Here is a 19,424-nt window from a genome sequence, read left to right on the forward strand (position 1 = left end):
CACACATCCATGGATACCAGTTGGTGTCACCACGTCTGAGTAGTTCTCTGGGCCCAGCAACCCACAATGCAGCAGTGGTACTTGCAACATGGCAAATTACTCTGTAGTGAAGTGAGGTTCACCACACTGGCTCTCTTGTTATGTCCCCCTCAAGCTTGGAAGCACTTCTGCTCTCTGGTGGTAGATCACTTGATGGAATGCAATCATTGATACATAGACACATCACAATTAGCTTTTCCGGTAGACATAGTCTAACCTCGGTGTAAGCTTTGTGTAGCTTAATTGAGCTGAATTCTCAATAAACAGGATGCCTGGAGGATTCCTTAGGTGATCAGTAATTTGGAACCACCTGTACCCCAGACTAACTACCTTGTGACATAGGAAGAATCTCCACCTATAGCAGTGAGGTTACAGGCACGATAATACAGGAGAGCAGCAGCAAGACTCAGCTTGCCAATATCCTATAAAAAAGTCAGGGGTGTGCAGTGACTTAAAGTGCAGCATAGGCAGGAAAGACAAAAGTAGGTGAACCAGGGATGAAGAATCTGGGGCCCTCCATATATTGTTGGACCACACCATCCCTGACTATTGACCATACAGGCTGCAACTGATGGATGGAAAGTGGAGTCCAACATCTGGAGGACCACAGACTCCCCTAGTCACCCTTTTCTTCTTCAAACTTGGTTCTCACCTGCCAGCTTTCTTCCATGTTACTTTCAATTACAGAGCCCTACAAGGTGCAAAGGGGGATGTTCAGCTCTCTCCTGGTGCATTTTAAAGCTCTTTCTCCATTCATTCATTCTCTCTCTCTCTCTCTCACACACACACACACACATACAAACACACACACTTAAGGCTAATCCGTGCTTCCTCTTGTCCTGCCACTTTCCCCTTGGGGAAAACCACTCTTTAGTGTGCAATTAGAACAAACAGCAATTCAGATTTTATCTGGATTGACATTTGCTCCTATTTAGAGTGAAAATGGGTTTTCCCTAGGGGGAAAGGAGCAGGGCAAGGCAGAAACCACTTGGACCCATGTGTAGAAAGTGTGGGTCAAGTGGGAAATTGCTCACTCATTTTTTTTTCTAGGCACATTTTCTGACACACATCATGTTTGGCCTGAAGCAACTACTTTTATCAAGTATGATTCTCATCCTCTGCCCAGATTGTTTTAACTTGTGTATTACTCCAGTCTACATCCTCAGTCTGCATAAAAAGCAGGTTAGCAAGACATAAGTCACAATCTGCATAAACTCTAATTACAAATAAACTGTCATTAGATATTACTGGAGGCAAAAAAATAAACTAAACAGTTGCATAAAGTTACTTGGGGAGGCCATTCAGGCCGAAATGTGCATTAATCCAATAAGTTCCTGATGTAGTTTGGAAATGAATTGCCTTTGTTCTGATCCACTTGAGCTTCTTAAACCAAAACGAAAAGACTGCCATAAATCCCCTTGCAGGCAATTTCTTTCCTAGCGACTAAAATATATTCAGCCTGCAACCTGGGAAGTGCTTGGAAGATCTATTGAATGCTATGATTCGGCTGTCTGCAGATTCTTTGCTGGCAGAAAAAATGGGTCTGGAGCAGAGAGGGGAGGAACTGAGGCAAGGAGCTGAGACCCAGGTCTCTCCTTTCATAAGCTGTGGAGAACACTCTCCGTAACTTAGGAAGCAGACCCTGAGACAGTAATAGGCTGGTGGAAAGCTAAAAAAAAATTGAAGATCATTGTACATAAGGCAGAGGCACTGTCAGCCAATGATTTGGGGAATGCTGTTGAGTCAATCTTAGTTATGGGGCTGCACTGCAAAGCTTGGGGGAAGCATTTATATCAGGTTTGTGGAAGCCCAGATGTTGTTCAACTGTATATCATCCCTGGCTATGAACCTGGCTTGCTGGGGCTGATGGGAGTTGCAGTTCAGCAACATCTGGAAAGCCAAAACTTTCCTACACCTGGTTTAGATGCTGGGCTACTGCTGCTTGTAGTGCCTTCAATAAGCTTTGTCCAGCATGTCAGCTCAGGGGTCTCATAACTCCATCCCCTCCAATATTTCTCCAATGAAAAACAGTGATGTCCTAAGGAAAAGGGGGACATTCTGGAATCAAATCAAAAACTGGGGTGGCTTCTGTAAATCCAGGACTGTCCCTGGAAAAGAGGAGCGCTTGGAAGTTTCTGAGCTAATTGCTTCTAAGTTCTATTGAAATCAGTGACTTAGATCAGTTGTGACTAAGGTGCCCTTATTCTCAGCTGCCACCGCCTTTAGACTGCTTTTCTCTGAAGCAATTCCATGCAGCTGGGGCTGTGACTATACAGAATCCCAAGCACCAGATGGGATTGTGTCACACAAAAAAGGGGCTACCACACATCTGTGTCTCTTGTCTGAAGAGCACCTAAAATACCACTGATTTCATTCAATGAAATTAGGTGCAGCTAGTTTCTCTGTAAAGGAGCCTAACTGGGTTTACTGTAGGCAGACCGAGAGGTGACTAGACCAGAGAGAAGATTCAGAGAATGAATAATCATTGGATCAGTTTTGGCATTTGAATGCCACTCATTTGTCACTCATTTCAGAAGTGAGTCATCAGGGCTTTCTGTATGAGTGGCATAAATGCTTAACTGTCAATAAGTTAGCAGGTTTGCTTTGTGTGTGTGCTTGCTATTACATAAGGCTTCTTCCTTAATATTCACACACAAGTTAGACTTTGGAGGGAGACGGGGGGGAGGGGAATGGTGCAGCCCGAACGATCAGAATCCCCACACTGATCCACGTGGTGGTTCCTGAACCATCCTTGGGCTGGATCCAGAAGGCAATTGGGCTGGATCCAGCCCCCATGCCTTAGTTTGCCAACCCATGATCTAAGAGAACAGATCCCAGGTTAACAGAGAAAGTTGGCAAAGAGGAAGACTATGTCCAGCTTTTGCCTTCCGGTACTCTCTCAGGCGTGGGACGCAGGTGGCATTGTGGGTTAAACCACAGAGCCTAGGACTTGCCAATCAGAAGGTTGGCAGTTTAAATCCCCATGACGGGGTGAGCTCCCGTTGCTCAGTCCCTGCTCCTGCCAATCTAGCAGTTCAAAAGCACATCAAAATGCAAGTAGATAAATAGGTACCGCTCTTGCGGGAAGGTAAACAGCATTTTCGTGCACTGCTCTGGTTCGCTAGAAGCAGCTTAGTCATGCTGGCCACATGACCTGGAAGCTGTATACCGGCTCCCTCGGCCAGTAAAGCGAGATGAGCGCCGCAACCCCAGAGTCGGTCACGACTGGACCTAATGGTCAGGGGTCCCTTTACCTTTACCTTTACCTTACTCTCTCAGGCACTGTTTGGTAGCTTGGATGATTTTGCAAGAGAACTAGACAAAGAGTGATCAGTCTAGCCGTGGTTATTAATTTAGCGGAACCTAATAACTCATGAAAGCTATTGTACTTTAACGTTATTATAGTAAGCTGCTCAGAGAATGCTGTTATCAGATGACATAATAATGCCATTAACATCATTCTCTTTCCCTCCCCACCTCTCCCTCTAGCTACCTTTCTCCCCATGTGCGTGTGCGGCCGAGCATCAGTTCACACAACCACTAATGCAGCAGTCCAAAACCCTTGTTGCCCCACTTGTGGGGAGGGAAGTTGGATTCACCCACCCAACAGCCTCCCACCAGCTCCTGCCTGAGACATGCAACACCTTCCCCTTCTGCCAGCACAGGCAGGGGGGAATGCCACTGGTGAGACCCCCCCCCACTGGAAATAGCCAGCCACAACATGGGCCATTCCAAGGATAGGGAAGGACAGAGCCACCCCAGGACCCATTGGATCCTGAGCCAACCCACTGCTGTTGGGTGATGGCTTCAGGCCCAGTCTAAGCCCAGTCACCATATCTTCTCCAGGCAAACTACCTGCCCCCCTTCTGTTCTGACCACCAGTTAGGATTCCCTTCTGGCACAAGACCAGATGTTTCCACCACTTCCCTGCAATGGGCTCATATGAGGCCTTTGCTCAGTTTCTGAGTTCTCTCTTCTTAAATTGGCTTCCCCAAATTTCTGCAGCAATTTGAGATTTTCAAAAAAATCCTCCCGAAAATTCACCAGCATTTTAGTACTGATTTCTCTGAATAAACACCTCTGTGTGCCGTTTTAACCAATGCACGCACTTTTGCAAACAGTTTATCCTAAGACAATGCACATTATGTGCCGTTTTTGCAAATGTATCTGTTTTTATGCACCATCTCCCCTAGCACATGCAATGCTGTAAACATCGTTTGGCTGGGGAACTGCCCTGAAAAATCAGAGAAGAGAACATTGCAAAAGATCACTGAGTTTCAGTTCTCAGGCAGTTTCGGAACATGTGCATTTGATAGCTTCATTTTCAAATGCAAACCGGATTAATTTTCCCCCGCATCTCTGGTTCAGATTGTAGTTGGTGCACTGAAGCGAAAGAAAATAAGAGTAGTGGTGAGCCCAGCTGCAATATGAATGGGTAGATGGCTGCAGGTGGGGCTTTGGCATCCATGCCATGATGAATGTGCTGTACAACAAGCTGTCCATGTGCTGAGCAGCAATGTGAAAGAGATGAGGTTATTTGTTTGTTACTTGTTGGATATTATTGTGTGCATTTTTTTTTTTGAATATGTTAAATTTAAATCAATTTTCTTTATTTTGAACCAGGGTTGTGGGGACTCAGTTCCAGTGCCTTTTTTTAAAGATGCCAAGAAGTAGTGGTAAATTGTGAGGCCATGTCAGTGTGGTACAGTGGTTATTGTGCTAGACTAGGACCAGCGGGACCAGGGTTCAAATCCCTACTCAGCCATGAAGCTCACCAGACCAGTTATCCACTCTCAGCCTAGCCTACCTCACAGAGCTGTTGTGCAGGTACAATGGGGAGGAAAAGAACCATTTATGGCACCTTGAGCTCTTTGGAGAAAGGGTGGATATATATATATATAATAAATACAGGGAATAAGTTCAGGTACTTTTCATGACAACCCCAATAGCTACGCATCTTCTGAAATTAATTCACAAAAAATGATTCATCCTGAAAATGATTTTTTTTACCAGTGCAGACACTACAGCTTCAATATCAAACTAAATTCTCTCTCTCTCTCTCTCTCTCTCTCTCTCTCTCTCTCTCTCTCTCACACACACACACACACACACACACTTTTGCTTATTATCCAGCCTGATGGACAGTTCTGACTCAAATGCTTGCGAGCTATTTTGCAGCATTTTGGTTAGAATAACAAAGTGACTTGGGAGTTTTTCAAAAAATAAAGTGGCATATTCATGCTAATATGACCCATCTCTATGTCTGCTTCGCCTACTTAGTGAGTTTCTCTCTTTGAGAACAGCTTCTTTAACAACTGGTACAACAGTTGCGACCTTCCCTGGACTGGGAGAGCTTGATCACACTAATTCAAGACTGTGTTAGTGTAATGCAGTCCAGTATATAGAGCTTCCTTTGAGCTTGGCCCAGAAACTGCAATCAGTGCAGAATACTGCAGCATGATTTCTGACGGGAATGAGACCCTGTCAGCATATTACACCCCTGCCCAGAGATCTGCACAGCTGCTGATTTCTTACCGAGCCAAATTCAAGGTGCTACTGGTATTATGGCATATAAGCTATTATACAGTATGGTCATATCTAAAGCTCTCAACAGCTTGGGACCAGTTTACTTGAAGGGTAGCCTTACCCCATATGGGCCCACTTGATTACTTTGATCTGTGGAAACAGCACTTTTACAAGTATCACATCTACAAGGAATTGATCCTTCACTGTGGCAGCACCTACTCTCTGGAAGTCCCTGACCATTAATGTTAGGTAGGAGCCTTCACTGTATTGTTTTCAGCACCTGCTACAATTTTTTTTTTAAAAAAAGATCAAACCTACTCATACATGTATTTTTAATATTTGCTTATGTATTAAAGTTACATTCCGCCTTTCCTCCCAAAGGAGCCCAGGGTAGCACATCATTTTGTTATGTGGTTTTACAGTAAACCAACACCTTATGTGCACTTAGCTTCTGCACATTGAGCTTTACGCACATGGGGAATTTCTTTTTTTTAAAGGGAGTGGAAAGGGGACAGCTTTTGGGGGGAAATAACTTTGGCAATCCTGCCCACCTCTGAACTCAATGCATTTTGACTATACAAGATTTCGGTTTTAGTCATGATTTAGTATGACCATAATCCCGCATAGGCTGTGAGTTTCCTGCATTATGTATATTTCTTTTAAAACTTCTGCTTTTATTTTTGTTTGGATACCTTGCTTTTAACATTTGATTTGATCAGAATTGTTCAATGAACCTTGTTTTATGTAAACTGCTTAGAGGGGGTTTTTGTTGATGAAGCAGGATATTAAATCTCATTAATTAATTGATTGATTAATGAAATGGTTGGCATGAAGAGGATTGGCCAATCATACCCCCCCTCCAGGAAATGACATCATCATCCTTGCTGTGCAATAAATGGTGGCGCTTCCTCCCTGGCCTGCTACGCCATGGAGTCAGGGCTCAGCCCAGAATCAGAGGAAGTGAGGAAGAGAGCAAGTGAGCGAGTGGGTGGGTGTCTCTCTTGTTAATGAACAGAGTGACTTCCAAGCACCACAGGGAACCACTGCCAGCAGCCCTCTCAAACATCCGAAATGAGAGGAAAGGGATATCTAGATCCAAGAAGTTTTTAGCCTGGGCACTTCTTGTTTGAGAAATCAAAACACTGAATCATTATGGCACTTTTGAAGTTAGTGGTTAGCACATGCACTACCACTGATGTGGCTTACATAATTCAGGATGATTATTTTTTTAAAAAGCAGATTTATTCTTCCTTTTTGGTGGGTGGATGCATGCTTGCATGCCTTCCTCTGTGTGTAGAGGCGATTTGTATGCATGCTGTCACTCTCTTCGCAGTGTGTGCCTGTGTGCTCAACACGCTCATGCTATTGGTTCTCCCGTTTCTATGGAGAACCAGCTCATTCCGTGTGAGTAGTAGATTTTTTAAAAAGTCAAATCTAGCAGCATTTCTATTCACCTCAAAGGACTAATTACACCTCACGTTGTATGACTATGACAAGTAATACAAATGGAAAGGCCGCATACAACGGCTGGATTCAAAGAGTTTTTGTATTTCAGTCTTTTATCCACTTATATAACAGAGAGGACAGACATATCTTCAACTATATCACAAGCAAGATAAGGGTCTCCACACAGATGAGATTAACTGAGTGATTGATTTTAGGTTGTTGCCATATAACTAGACTCTTCTTCCAATATCTGTTGCCTTAACTGAAATTGATTTCTTATAGAGTGAGAACCATGCCAAATTTCAACTCCAGAAATATTAGGTGGACAGAAGCAGATCCATAATATATTTTACTACATATTTTAATGTATTTCTTTTCCTTTCATTTCTCTCTTCTCGGATATATTAACCTTTCTGCTCTTGAGCTTGGAAAACTCATTAGCTTTCACATTTGTAATTAGTGTAACCATTCTGTTCTGAGGTTCCTTACGGGAGTAGAGCTCTGTATTTTGACAATCCACACAAATTCCTTTTAATAGACATGAACAGAGCAATCCCACACATGTTTGTTTAGAAGCAAGTTTAGAAGGGCAGCAGCTGAAGAAAGAGCAAAAAGGGTTTTCTTGTGTGTGTGTTTCTTTGTGGCTGATTAGCTGCTCTCCCTGTGCAAGGGTCAGAGGGGGCAGGGTTTCTGTTGAGGCAGGTGATTAGCTGTGGGAGGAGCTTATCAGAGCTTGCAGGGCAGCAGCGCGCGCCTAGCGGCGCACGCAGTTTGATCCATCTTTTAGATTTAGGGGAGCCAGTCTCAAACATTTGTTGGGGGAGACCTAGGTTTTGGGGGGGGGAGTTATTTGTCCTGTCTTCACGCTTTTTATGATGGAGGACCACTGTAGCCACCCCCAACGACACGTTCTCAAGATGGAGGGTGAGGGAACAGCTGCAGTCGCCTGCGGTTCCTGCGCAACATTTGCCATCTTGCCAAAGGTTGCAGGCAGCTTTACCTGCAGCAATTGCATGTTGATTGCCCTCTTAGAAGACAAAGTGCAGCAACTGGAGGAACGTGTAGCTACGCTCCAAAGAATTAGAGAGCTGGAGCTCTTCTTGGAAGCAACAGAGCACACCGTCTCCACCAAGGAGGAGACAAGGGCACTCCCCTGAGATGGAGGCTAATTCACCAACACAGGAGCCAGATATATGAAGAAACGTGACTCAAAGAAGTAGGAGGCCCAGGGTTCGCGCTGATTGTTTAGAAATACACAATCGCTTTGAGGTCCTCTCCCCTAGCATGGAAGACGAAGAGCAGACTCCATTTGAGGATCTCTCCCTCATTACAGTCAATCAGGTATATGAAGACGAGCAGCAAAGTCAGTCCTCAGGGAATGTGCAGGTGACCTTGGAACGGACAGCTCACGGAAAAACCCCGACCAAACCTAAGAGGAGGCGAGTAGTGGTGATAGGGGGTTCCCTACTGAGGGGAACAGAAGCAGTGATCTGTGGGCCTGACAAGATGTCTCGGGAAGTGTGCTGTCTCCCCGGGGCTAAGATCCAAGATGTAACTGAACGACTGCAAGGAATCATAAAACCCACTGACAAATACCCCTTCCTCTTGGTTCATGTGGGAACCAATGACACTGCAAGCAATAGCCTCCAGAAGATCAAAAGAGACTACGAAGCTCTGGGCAGGAAATTGAAGCAACTAAATGCACAAATTGTCATCTCATCTATCCTCCCAGTTGAACGACGTGGCCCAGGGAGAGAGGGGAAAATAGTGGAAGTGAAAAGCTGGCTTCGCAAATGGTGTAAACAGGAACGGTTTGGATTCTTAGATCATGGACTGCAGTTTCTTGAAGATGGACTTCTGGCAAGTGATGGGCTGCACCTCACAATGGTTGGGAGGAATGTTTTTGCCAAAAATCTCAGAAACCTCATCAGGAGGGCTTTAAACTGACTAATGTGGGGGAGGGAGACAGTGCTCCTGAAGGTAGGAGTCTATCAATTGATGAAGATGATCATCCAAATGTCATAGACCAAATGGAGCAAACAGCACACAGACCTAGTGGTGGGAGGGAAAAAATCCTTAAATAAGAGACACAGGGGAATGATTAATGGACTTCAGTGTCTGTACACTAATGCGCAAAGCATGGGAAATAAACAAGATGAGCTTGAGCTCTTGGTACAGCAAACTAAATATGACATAATACGCATCACTGAAACCTGGTGGGATAAGTCCCACGATTGGAATGTAATAATGGAGGGATGCAATCTATTTCAGAGAAACAGACCAGACAAGAAAGGAGGAGGAGTGGCGTTATATGTCAGGGATGTGTATACCTGTGAAGAGATCCAAGATTTAGAACCTCAAAGCCAAAGTGAGAGCATTTGGGTCAAAATTAAGGGAGAGAAGAATAACAGGGACCTCATTGTGGGAGTTTACTATAGATCCCCAAGCCAAACAGAGGACATAGATGATGCCTTCCTGAAACAAATGACCAAGCATGCAAAAGGAAGGGGGATAGTAGTAATGGGGGACTTCAATTACCCGGATATTTGTTGGATGTCAAACTCAGCCAAGAGCATAAGGTCAAACAGATTCCTCACTGGCCTTGCAGACAACTTCATTGTCCAGAAAGTGGGAGAAGCAACAAGAGGAACAGCCATTTTAGATCTGGTCCTAACCAATGTTGATGACCTGGTTAGTGGGGTAGAAGTGGAAGGATCATTAGGCGCGAGTGATCATGCTCTTCTGAAGTTTACTATACAGCAGAAAGGAGCAGCCAAGCATACTAGGACTCAATTTCTTGAGTCTAAGTCGGCTAAGAAAGCCGACTTCATAAAACTTAGGGAAGTGCTGGGTGAGATCCCATGGACAGTGATACTAAAAGGAAAGGGAGTTCATGATGGCTGGGAGTTTGTTAAGAGGGAGATAGTAAAAACACAACTTCAGGCAATACCAATGAGACGGAAACATGGAAGGTGCCTAAAGAAGCCAGGGTGGCTATCTAAAGAACTTTTAACTGAGTTAAGATTAAAAAAGGATGTGTACAAAAAATGGAAAAGGGGGGAAACCACCAAAGAGGAATTCAAACAAATAGCCAGCACATGTAGACACAAAGTCAGAAAAGCTAAAGCACAGAATGAACTCAGGCTTGCTAGAGAGGTTAAAAGCAACAAAAAAGGCTTTTATGGGTATGTCCGTAGCAAAAGGAAGAACAAAGAAACAGTGGGGTCACTCAGAGGAGAAGATGGTGAAATTCAAACAGGGGACACAGAAAGGGCTGAACTCCTCAATGCCTTCTTTGCCTAAGTCTTCTCCGATAAAGAAAACAATGCCCGACCTGAAGAATTTGGAACAAATGATTCAGCAGAGGAAACACAGCCCAGAATAACTAAGGAGATAGTATAAGAATACTTGGCTAGTTTAGATGTATTCAAGTCTCCAGGGTCAGATGAACTGCATCCAAGAGTATTAAAAGAACTGGCAGATGTGATCTCAGAACCACTGGCAGTCATCTTTCAGAATTCCTGGAGAACAGGCGAAGTCCCGGCAGACTGGAGGAGGGCAAATATTGTCCCTATTTTCAAAAAGGGGAAAACAGAGGACCCAAATAATTATTGCCCAGTCAGTCTGACATCAATACCAGGGAAGATTCTGGAGTAGATCATTAAGCAAACAGTCTGTGAGAACCTAGAAAGGAATGCTGTGATCACCAATAATCAGCATGGATTTCTGAAAAATAAGTCATGTCAGACTAACCTGATCTCATTTTTTGACAGAATTACAAGCCTGGTAGATGAAGGGAACGCAGTGGATGTAGCCTACCTTGATTTCAGCAAGGCATTTGACAAGGTGCCCCATGATATTCTTGTAAAGAAGCTGGTAAAATGCGGTCTTGACTATGCTACCACTCAGTGGATTTGTAACTGGCTGACTGACCGAACCCAAAGGGTGCTCATCAATGGTTCCTCTTCATCCTGGAGAAGAGTGACTAGTGGGGTGCCACAGGGTTCTGTCTTGGGCCCGGTCTTATTCAACATCTTTATCAACGACTTGGATGATGGACTCAAGGGCATCCTGATCAAATTTGCAGATGACACCAAACTGGGGGGGGGGTGGCTAACACCCCAGAGGACAGGATCACACTTCAAAACGACCGTGACAGATTAGAGAACTGGGCCAAAACAAACAAGATGAATTTTAACAGGGAGAAATGTAAAGTATTGCACTTGGGCAAAAAAAAAATGAGAGGCTCAAATACAAGATGGGTGACACCTGGCTTGAGAGCAGTACATGTGAAAAGGATCTAGGAGTCTTGGTTGACCACAAACATGACATGAGCCAACAGTGTGACGCGGCAGCTAAAACAGCCAATGCAATTCTGGGCTGCATCAATAGGAGTATAGCATCTAGATCAAGGGAAGTAATAGTGCCACTGTATTCTGCTCTGGTCAGACCTCACCTGGAGTATTGTGTCCAGTTCTGGGCACCACAGTTCAAGAAGGACACTGACAAACTGGAAGGTGTCCAGAGGAGGGCAACCAAAATGGTCAAAGGCCTGGAAACGATGCCTTATGAGGAACGGCTAAGGGAGCTGGGCATGTTTAGCCTGGAGAAGAGGAGGTTAAGGGGTGATATGATAGCCATGTTCAAATATATAAAAGGATGTCACATAGAGGAGAGAGAAAGGTTGTTTTCTGCTGCTCCAGAGAAGCGGACACGGAGCAATGGATCCAAACTACAAGAAAGAAGATTCCACCTAAACATTAGGAAGAACTTCCTGACAGTAAGAGCTGTTCAACAGTGGAATTTGCTGCCAAGGAGTGTGGTGGAGTCTCCTTCTTTGGAGGTCTTTAAGCAGAGGCTTGACAACCATATGTCAGGAGTGCTCTGATGATGTTTCCTGCTTGGCAGGGGGTTGGACTCAATGGCCCTTGTCGTCTCTTCCAACTCTATGATTCTATGATTCTATGATTCTAAGTCCCACTGTGGTCAATGCAGCTTGCTCCCACATGTTTGCATAGAATGACTCTTTCCTCTTGTTTCCAAAATACTTTGGGTTCAGAAGTCCCAGGTTCACTTAAAAGACAGCTGGTAGAAGAGCTGGCAAGATATTCACCCAAGCCCTTAGCGTCAAGACCATACTGAACTAGATTTAGTATGAGACAGCTTCATATCTTTCTAAGTGTTGGCTACTCTCATCCAAGCAAAACCATGAATCTTTAGCATCTTTGAACCATCCTTGGTACCAAGGATCTTCCAGGTCTAATATCCCTATCATGAATACAGAGATGAGCACCCTCCAGATGTTGGTCTGCAGTTCCCATCACCCATCACCATTGAGCATTCTGCTTGAGGCTGATGGGGGGTTGGGAGTCTAACAATATCTGGAGAGTCACAGGTCCCCCCAGTCCTATATGGTATGACTTAAGTGGCTCCCATTAAATATCAAATAATATCTGGTTTTCTCTCTTTTAAAATAATGTTTTTCATGGTTGCAGCCTGACAGTCTTTGGATTATGTACCAAAGTAAGCAAGACCCTAAAATTCTTATATGGCTTTTCTGCCCCAAGATTTCTAAATCAATTTAATGATGCCAACATTGCTCCACCCAGATATCTTGGGTATTCAGGAAGTGTAATAAGCTTTGTCTACCACATCTTTTGATATTACTTGTAATTAAGATACAGCCAATTTCTGTAAGAATATGCCCAATACCTCAAAGTCTGCATCTCACAGTATGTTTCCAACTAGTCTTCAGTTATGAACAAGTTTCCACTCATACATGACCCTTATCATTATGCAAGCAATTAGCACTGACTGTATGAGCAATTCCATTGATCTTGGTGGGTCTGCTACTGACCATGAACCATTTTTTTCAATCCATGAAGGCAGTTAGCAATAAAACTATCTTGTGCATCAGAACTCTGCACAAATGTGACCTCAATTTCAACAATGGGCTTGGTTATGCAAAAAAAAAATACTGCTGTGGACTGGAGTCACACATTGCAACTATGGCTATACTGCATACCATTGTTGTCAATATAAATTGGTTTACAGCAATGGACTGTATAAACACCAAAGTTATGGAATCCCAAAGTTATGAAACACCCTCCATAAGGAAGTCTGCCTGGTCCCATTTCTGCTCACCTTGTGAAAATATATTTATTACAGTTGGCTTTTGAGATACTTTTAAACTGTATCTGAATTACAGGGTAACAATGTTGGGGTAATTTTTTAAAACCTTTACTGGCGGTGATGGTGCATTCAACTGCTATTCTCTGCTTTATAAATGTTTAGCCACTTTGAGTCTTCTTTTAGAATAGAAAAGGTGGCTAAAGGTGCTTGGCAGTAAACAAATAAAAGCAAATATATCATTTGGCAGCTTAATAGGATATTGTGGTTGGTGAGACAATATGTGTAATAGAGATGTGCATGATTTCAATCTACACAAAGCAGGATATTCTGAGCTAAGGTTTCCATAGTAACCTTCCCTTTAGCCACTTATGTGTGAAACTGGGCTCCCATCTAGTTGCAGCTATTTGGAGGCAGAAGTGGGTCAAAGGCCTTTAATTAAATTTCCATGTTATGTTATTTTTAGGAAGAGTGCATAAAAATCAGCTTTCTTCTAATGGGTGTGCTCTTCAGAAGTTTGAAGCAATTCATCCCACCCTTCCTGACCTATTCTCCCTCTGATACCTGAAATTATTGCAATTAAAACAAAACCATTCAGTTTCAAGCCTAATTCTGCAGTTACAAGCATGCTTACTTGGACATGAATCTCAATGAATTTAATATGGCTTTCTTTGGAGCAAATATGTCTAAGATGAGATTGTAAGACCAACCACAGAGCACATTTACAGAACAGACACAGTGGTCTCCGAAAGCTTGCTGCGCCATTGACAGGGTTACAACCTGGCCAGGATCATGTGAGGAAGCTGACTGTATGAATTAGCTCTCTTAGAAGCCATTGAGTAGGGTACATCTAACTGCATCAACCAGCTCATACCCCTTGCAGTTCTTGAAAAAGGCAGAGATCTCACTCTTGTGGGAAAACAATGACAGTTTAGCAAAGGTAAGCTTGAAACCAAATACTTGAGGATGCAGTCACAAAACCATACAGCATGGCACATTTTTAAGTTAGGCATCCACCCAGAACCCAGGCTTGTGGAAATGTCCCATACATCCTGTATGTTGTGTACCCTGCTATGTGTGTACTATCCACGTGGAATAAGGTAGCTGCAAATTAATATGGTTGGATGACTCCATCATGAGTTTTAACCATGTTCTAGATCAGGTTGTTCATATATGATATTTTTTATGATATGGGTATGCACAGAGGCAACTAGCAAGGAAGCCCAGAAATAGATTAAAAATATGCAAGATCCTTACCCAATAAAACTTTGTAATAGTAGAACATTTCCAGGCTCACAATGAGGCAGGAAACTCACTAAGCTAATATGAATCTGCACCTAATTATCTAATTGTCTATACCTATAAAATTATCAGTGTTGGTATTTTTGTCCACAGCTGCTTCTTCAGCTGAGCATTGCCATTCAAAGGTTTAATGAGTACTCCTAGTCTGACAAAAGCCATAGGGTTGAATCCAACCCAAGTTTGTTGGAACTTAAGTCCCATTGATTTCATTGGGATCTAAGTGCAAATAATTTGGGTTGGATCCAACCTGCTCTTCAGAAAGCTATACCTCCCCCCCCCCCCACATGCCCACTATTATACTCGGGCCACCTGAAAGTGTGAAATTGTGATTCTCAGCTCTTACCACAATCTATAAGTGCTTCTTCTGTGGCTCAGCAGCTTAATTAATGTGCTGCTGTTACTTTCCAAGATACATGCCCTAACATGTAGGTAAATGTACTAACTAGACATTTCAAAACAGAAATGTGCAGCTATTTAGTCTAAAATCAGAGGAAATGGTGCACCTTGTTGCATCGTTTCTTTTATTTGACCAATATAAGTCTATATGATTCTAATATTTTTCCACTTCGTTTCTCTTTAAGTTTTAAAGTTCTTATTCATTTAAAATTATGAATCCTAATACAGGTCACATTTGCTTTGCTTTCCAATGATTTAAACAGAACCAGTGAGGAAATGTACCTTGTATGCTATGCTTTTTATATGAATGTAAGTGAAATCATTGGTCAGCATACCCCACTGTAACCTAACTAATTTCAGATGAAAACTCCACTGCTACTCCATGATGGCTGCATTGATAATTATTACCATGCACCACAATGTTAGCCATGCTGGGCATAACATTGAAAGTTACACATACTTAAGTCCTATCCCACTCAGTTGGATTTAATAATGTAACTGAGATTTAAAATTCAATTCAACTGAATGGGAATTAAACCTACTTAGTTTTATTTGGGTTGCACCAAATTCCATTTAAATTAATAGGACTGGTTTCCAAAGATTATGTTTAGGAGAAGGGTGCCTAAAGCTGAGCTCTGAAGCACATTGGATGCCAGTCTCATGAATTGCAATAGAAAACAGTACAATGTACTTTCATTCAACAAATAGTTACAATGGAGGGAAGAAGAAGAAGAAGAAGAAGAAGAAGAAGAAGAAGAAGAAGAAGAAGAAGGGGACACCCTCTATTGAAGCTGAGGTGTCAGTCTTTGATTTACTGATATTTAAAGTGGTGGTGGTGGTAAGTGATTTCAACCAAACAACATATGATGTCAAAATGAATTGTGAATATGTTTGAATGTTGACTGACTTTGTCCACATTTTCAGTTCCTGGTAAATCCTGACTAAAAGGTGCAGTTGCTCTATCCTGATCACAATAAAATGATGTAATGCTGCAAAAATATGCTTCCTTTTCATTCTTTCAGAAATATGCAGTCTAAGTCATGTCCTTGGCATCATTTGGAAATCCCTTTTCTGTCTTTGGACTACCACCTGGCCCTTTGCACAATGGTGCAACTAGATAATTTTAGACATAAACATCTGGGGGGGGGGGGCTGGCTTAAGATGGCAATGTGCATTACTTTGCTTACTTCCAAAGTGTTAAGCCATCCCTGTTCCATTTGGGAGTCTTCTGCCTATTCTGCTGCATGGGGTCCTGGACTTCTGCCGGCCCACCCAGTCCCCTTATACCAAGTCAGACCATTGGTCCATCTAGCTCAATATTATCTGCTCTGACCTGGGGCTTCAGGTAGGAGTTTTCCCAGCCCTACCTAGAGACACTTGGGAGCTGCATGCATGATGGACACTCTGCCACTGAGCCATGATCCTTCCTCCATGGCTTTGCATGGAGCAGGGCAGCTGGAATAGTTTTACACCCCATTGTTGGTTTTTCCATGGCCAAAGGCATGGCCCAGTGGTCTGCAGGTATAAATCTGATGACAGCTGCGGTGGGGTGTGAGATTTTATGCTAGAGGGTTCAAATAAAGTTCAGGTTATGTTGTCCTAAAATAGGTTGGGAGGGGAGGGGAGGAAAGGGAAGAAAGGAAGCAGTCTATACACATGGATCATGCAGATATCAAGAGTGCACTGAGCATGCAAGCTAGAGAAAGGGCGTATGGAAAATTAGCACCCGCTGAGCACAACATCATCACCATCAAGAGTTAAAGAGAGAGTGAAATGGCTAACGTACACACACCCCGCTCCATACCGGAGAAGAGTCTCCCAGCTGAGGCGCACGCTCGGAAAGAGCCAGGCTGAAGCTGACCGCCCCCACGGCCACGCTGGAGACCCCCAGCCCTATCTCCAGCACAGAGAGCACCAGGAGGCCTCCGATGATCTGACTGCTGGTGCACATCCTCGCTCGGTCATCGTTCCTACCAAATCAGCTCCGAAAGCGACGCATTCGCCTTCTGCAAGGGGAAGGGAAGAGGGAGGAGAAGGGCTCTCCCCTCCGCGGCAAACTTTTGTCCTCTTCTTCAGCAGCAGCGGGCAGGCATATAGCCACAGCGGTGAAGGCCGGGTGGCCTCTAGTCTGGGCGTACTTCTCTCTCCAAGCCGGGCCGGAGATCCTAAATCTGGGCGCGCCTCCAGTTGATGGATCGGGGAAGTGGATTTCTCGCGCTGCTCGGTGCTGGGCGTCGAGGAAGCCCGGAGCGGATAGAGCGCCGCTGCCGCCACGCAGAGCCCGAAGGAAGCTTCAGCGGGGAGCTGTCCGAGGTGCTGATTCCTCCTTTCCCAAACCTCCCTGACGCGCGCTCTCCAGACGCTTCCTGATCACACGACTCTCCTCAGCGGTTGCATCGATCTTGTTCTCCTTTGGGGTGTCTGTCTCTGCCTTGCTCTCTCTTTCTGCGGACGCTGTATAATAAGAGTCTGGATATCCTTGAGGCTGGCGAAGGCAGATTAAATTCAGCACCACACTCCTCTCCTCTCGCGCTCAGCTGGTGTCTTCTCCAGAAAAGAGAGAGGGGGGAAAAGCGACCTTGTCTGAGCGCCTCCTTCGCTCTCATTGGAATGACCTCGCTAAGAGTTGGCTGGAGGGAGGAGACGCCGAAGGGGGAAGCCCAGCCCTAGCAAGAATTATGCATGAGCCTGGACGCGGCAAGTTCACAGCAGCCCTGACACAAGCGCTCACGCCCAGCGCTTTGAACCAACCCCAGCGACGACGACGCTGGTGTAATTCTTTATAACCTATGGGGTGCAAAACTGCAGGTCTCTTTGGTGCATTGTGTGATGGAAGAGCAGTGGTGGAGTCAGGTAATTTTTGACATAGCCCCCCAACCCACCCCAGACCTATCTTACTGGGGTTCCTCCTCTATAGATGGTAATCTGGTGGGTTCCACCCCCCGCCCCTGCTTATGTTCATATGTGGTAAGCAAGCCCTGCTGGTTTTGCCCACCTACACTTAGTGGGACCCAGGCTTCCACCCCAAAGTCCTGCCCTGACAGTACCATTGTACAAGAATGAGTCAGATAATGCAATACTTTCCCCATACCTCCATCCTAGAAAGGACTGGTCTTTTGAAATATATGAAATATTGGGAACGTGTTGGAGTTATGTAACATCTCTTCTTCACAGTTACCAATAAATACACATCAATAATGACATATATAGCCTGATTCCCCCATTCTGATTCTAAGGCTATTAAAAATAAAACAATTGAAATATTTAAGTGGGATTACTTCCAGATGGAATGATTTACATAGCATATAGCAGGCTGAGGGTAACCCTTGGGCTCAGTGGTAGGGCATTGGTCTCATGTGTGATGGTCTTAGGTTCAATCCTTGGCCTCTCTAGGTAGAGTTGGCCAGTGCAGTCCCCCTTCATCTTGCAGGAGAATCGGGGCCACGAGTATGGCAAGGCCTTCTGCAAGGCAGTGTAGTGGCCTTCCAGGCCTCCCATTGCCGAAGCAGCCCCCCCTTCATCCAGCTGAAGGATCAGGGCCACAAGGACAGCACGGCTTTCTGCTAGGCCACATGGCACACTTCAAGGTCTCCTGTGGCCGGCGCTGCCCCCATCATCTGGTGGAAGAATTGGGGCTGTGAGTATGGCAAGGCCTTCTGCTATGCAGTGCGGTTGCTTTCCAGGCCTCCCATAGCCGGCGCTACCCCCTTCATCCGGTGAGAGGATCGGGGCTGCAAGGAAGGTGTGGCCTTCTGCTAGGATGCGCGGTGGCCTTCCAGGCCTCCCGTAGCCAGCATGACCCCCCTCGTCTCACAGTGGCCAATCGCATACCGATGGGAAACCTGCAGGTAGGAATGGAGCACAGGTACGCTCCCCCCCCCTTGGTTTCCAGCAACTGGTATTCAGATGCACTGCTGCCTCAAACTGTGGAGGCAGAGCATAGTCATCATAGCTAGTAGGCTTTGATACCCCTGATCATAGCTGCAAGTGGTGTGCTTGGCTAAGACTCCATGACCAAGTTCTCCCCAGGAAGTCAGAACCTTATGAAAGAGGAATCAACTTTTCTGCAATGTGCCTCACAGATTGTGCGGGATATTGCTGCCTCCTATATTTGAAGGCGTGCCAGTAAGTAAAATGACTTGTAAGTATTCCAGCTTGCTGATTGAACGGGTACATTTGTCCTTCATCGTTCCACTGTTGTTCTATATAGCTTATGTACTGAAAACACACGACAAACACTGAAGGAACAAAGAAGGGCTGGCAAGAGCCAGTGAGAGTCAAATCACAGCAAGATGTGTATAGGTGTATATATGGTTCTCATGCAGATATGCATATCATAATATTTCAGATACCCACCACCTCTCTGCAAATCATATTGTGTCTGGACTGCAACATCAGGCTGCAGGCAGGGGCTCACATGAATTCATGCTCCTCCATTCAAAAGAATTCCATCTACATGGAAAACTAAGAGCAGAGTTATTGTGACAGAGCTAGCTCCCTGACATGATAGCTTCCTATGTGCAAAGAGGCTTGCTTGATTTCTTTCTTTTGAGAGAAGTTTGTTTTGATTATTGCTTATTGTTTAA

General features: G+C 44.5%; 1 protein-coding gene across 5 annotated transcripts in view; it reads right to left on the bottom strand.

The window, feature by feature from the left end:
- Nucleotides 1-17,994, bottom strand: part of TMEM196 (transmembrane protein 196) — a 28,789-nt gene extending 10,795 nt beyond the window's left edge. Inside the window, exon 1 of one of the 5 annotated variants that reach the window (XM_083705417.1) lies at nt 16,625-17,994. In XM_083705417.1, the coding sequence (XP_083561543.1) occupies nt 16,625-16,789 (165 nt within the window). In that variant the 5' untranslated portion in view covers nt 16,790-17,994. The remainder of the gene's footprint in view (nt 1-16,624) is intronic. The other 4 variants (XM_083705416.1, XM_083705415.1, XM_083705413.1 and 1 more) reach the window with 4 other exon arrangements.
- Nucleotides 17,995-19,424: the final 1,430 nt, after the last annotated feature.

The sequence above is a fragment of the Podarcis gaigeae genome, assembly GCF_964106915.1.
Source record: "Podarcis gaigeae genome assembly, chromosome: 12".
NCBI lineage: Eukaryota > Metazoa > Chordata > Lepidosauria > Squamata > Lacertidae > Podarcis > Podarcis gaigeae.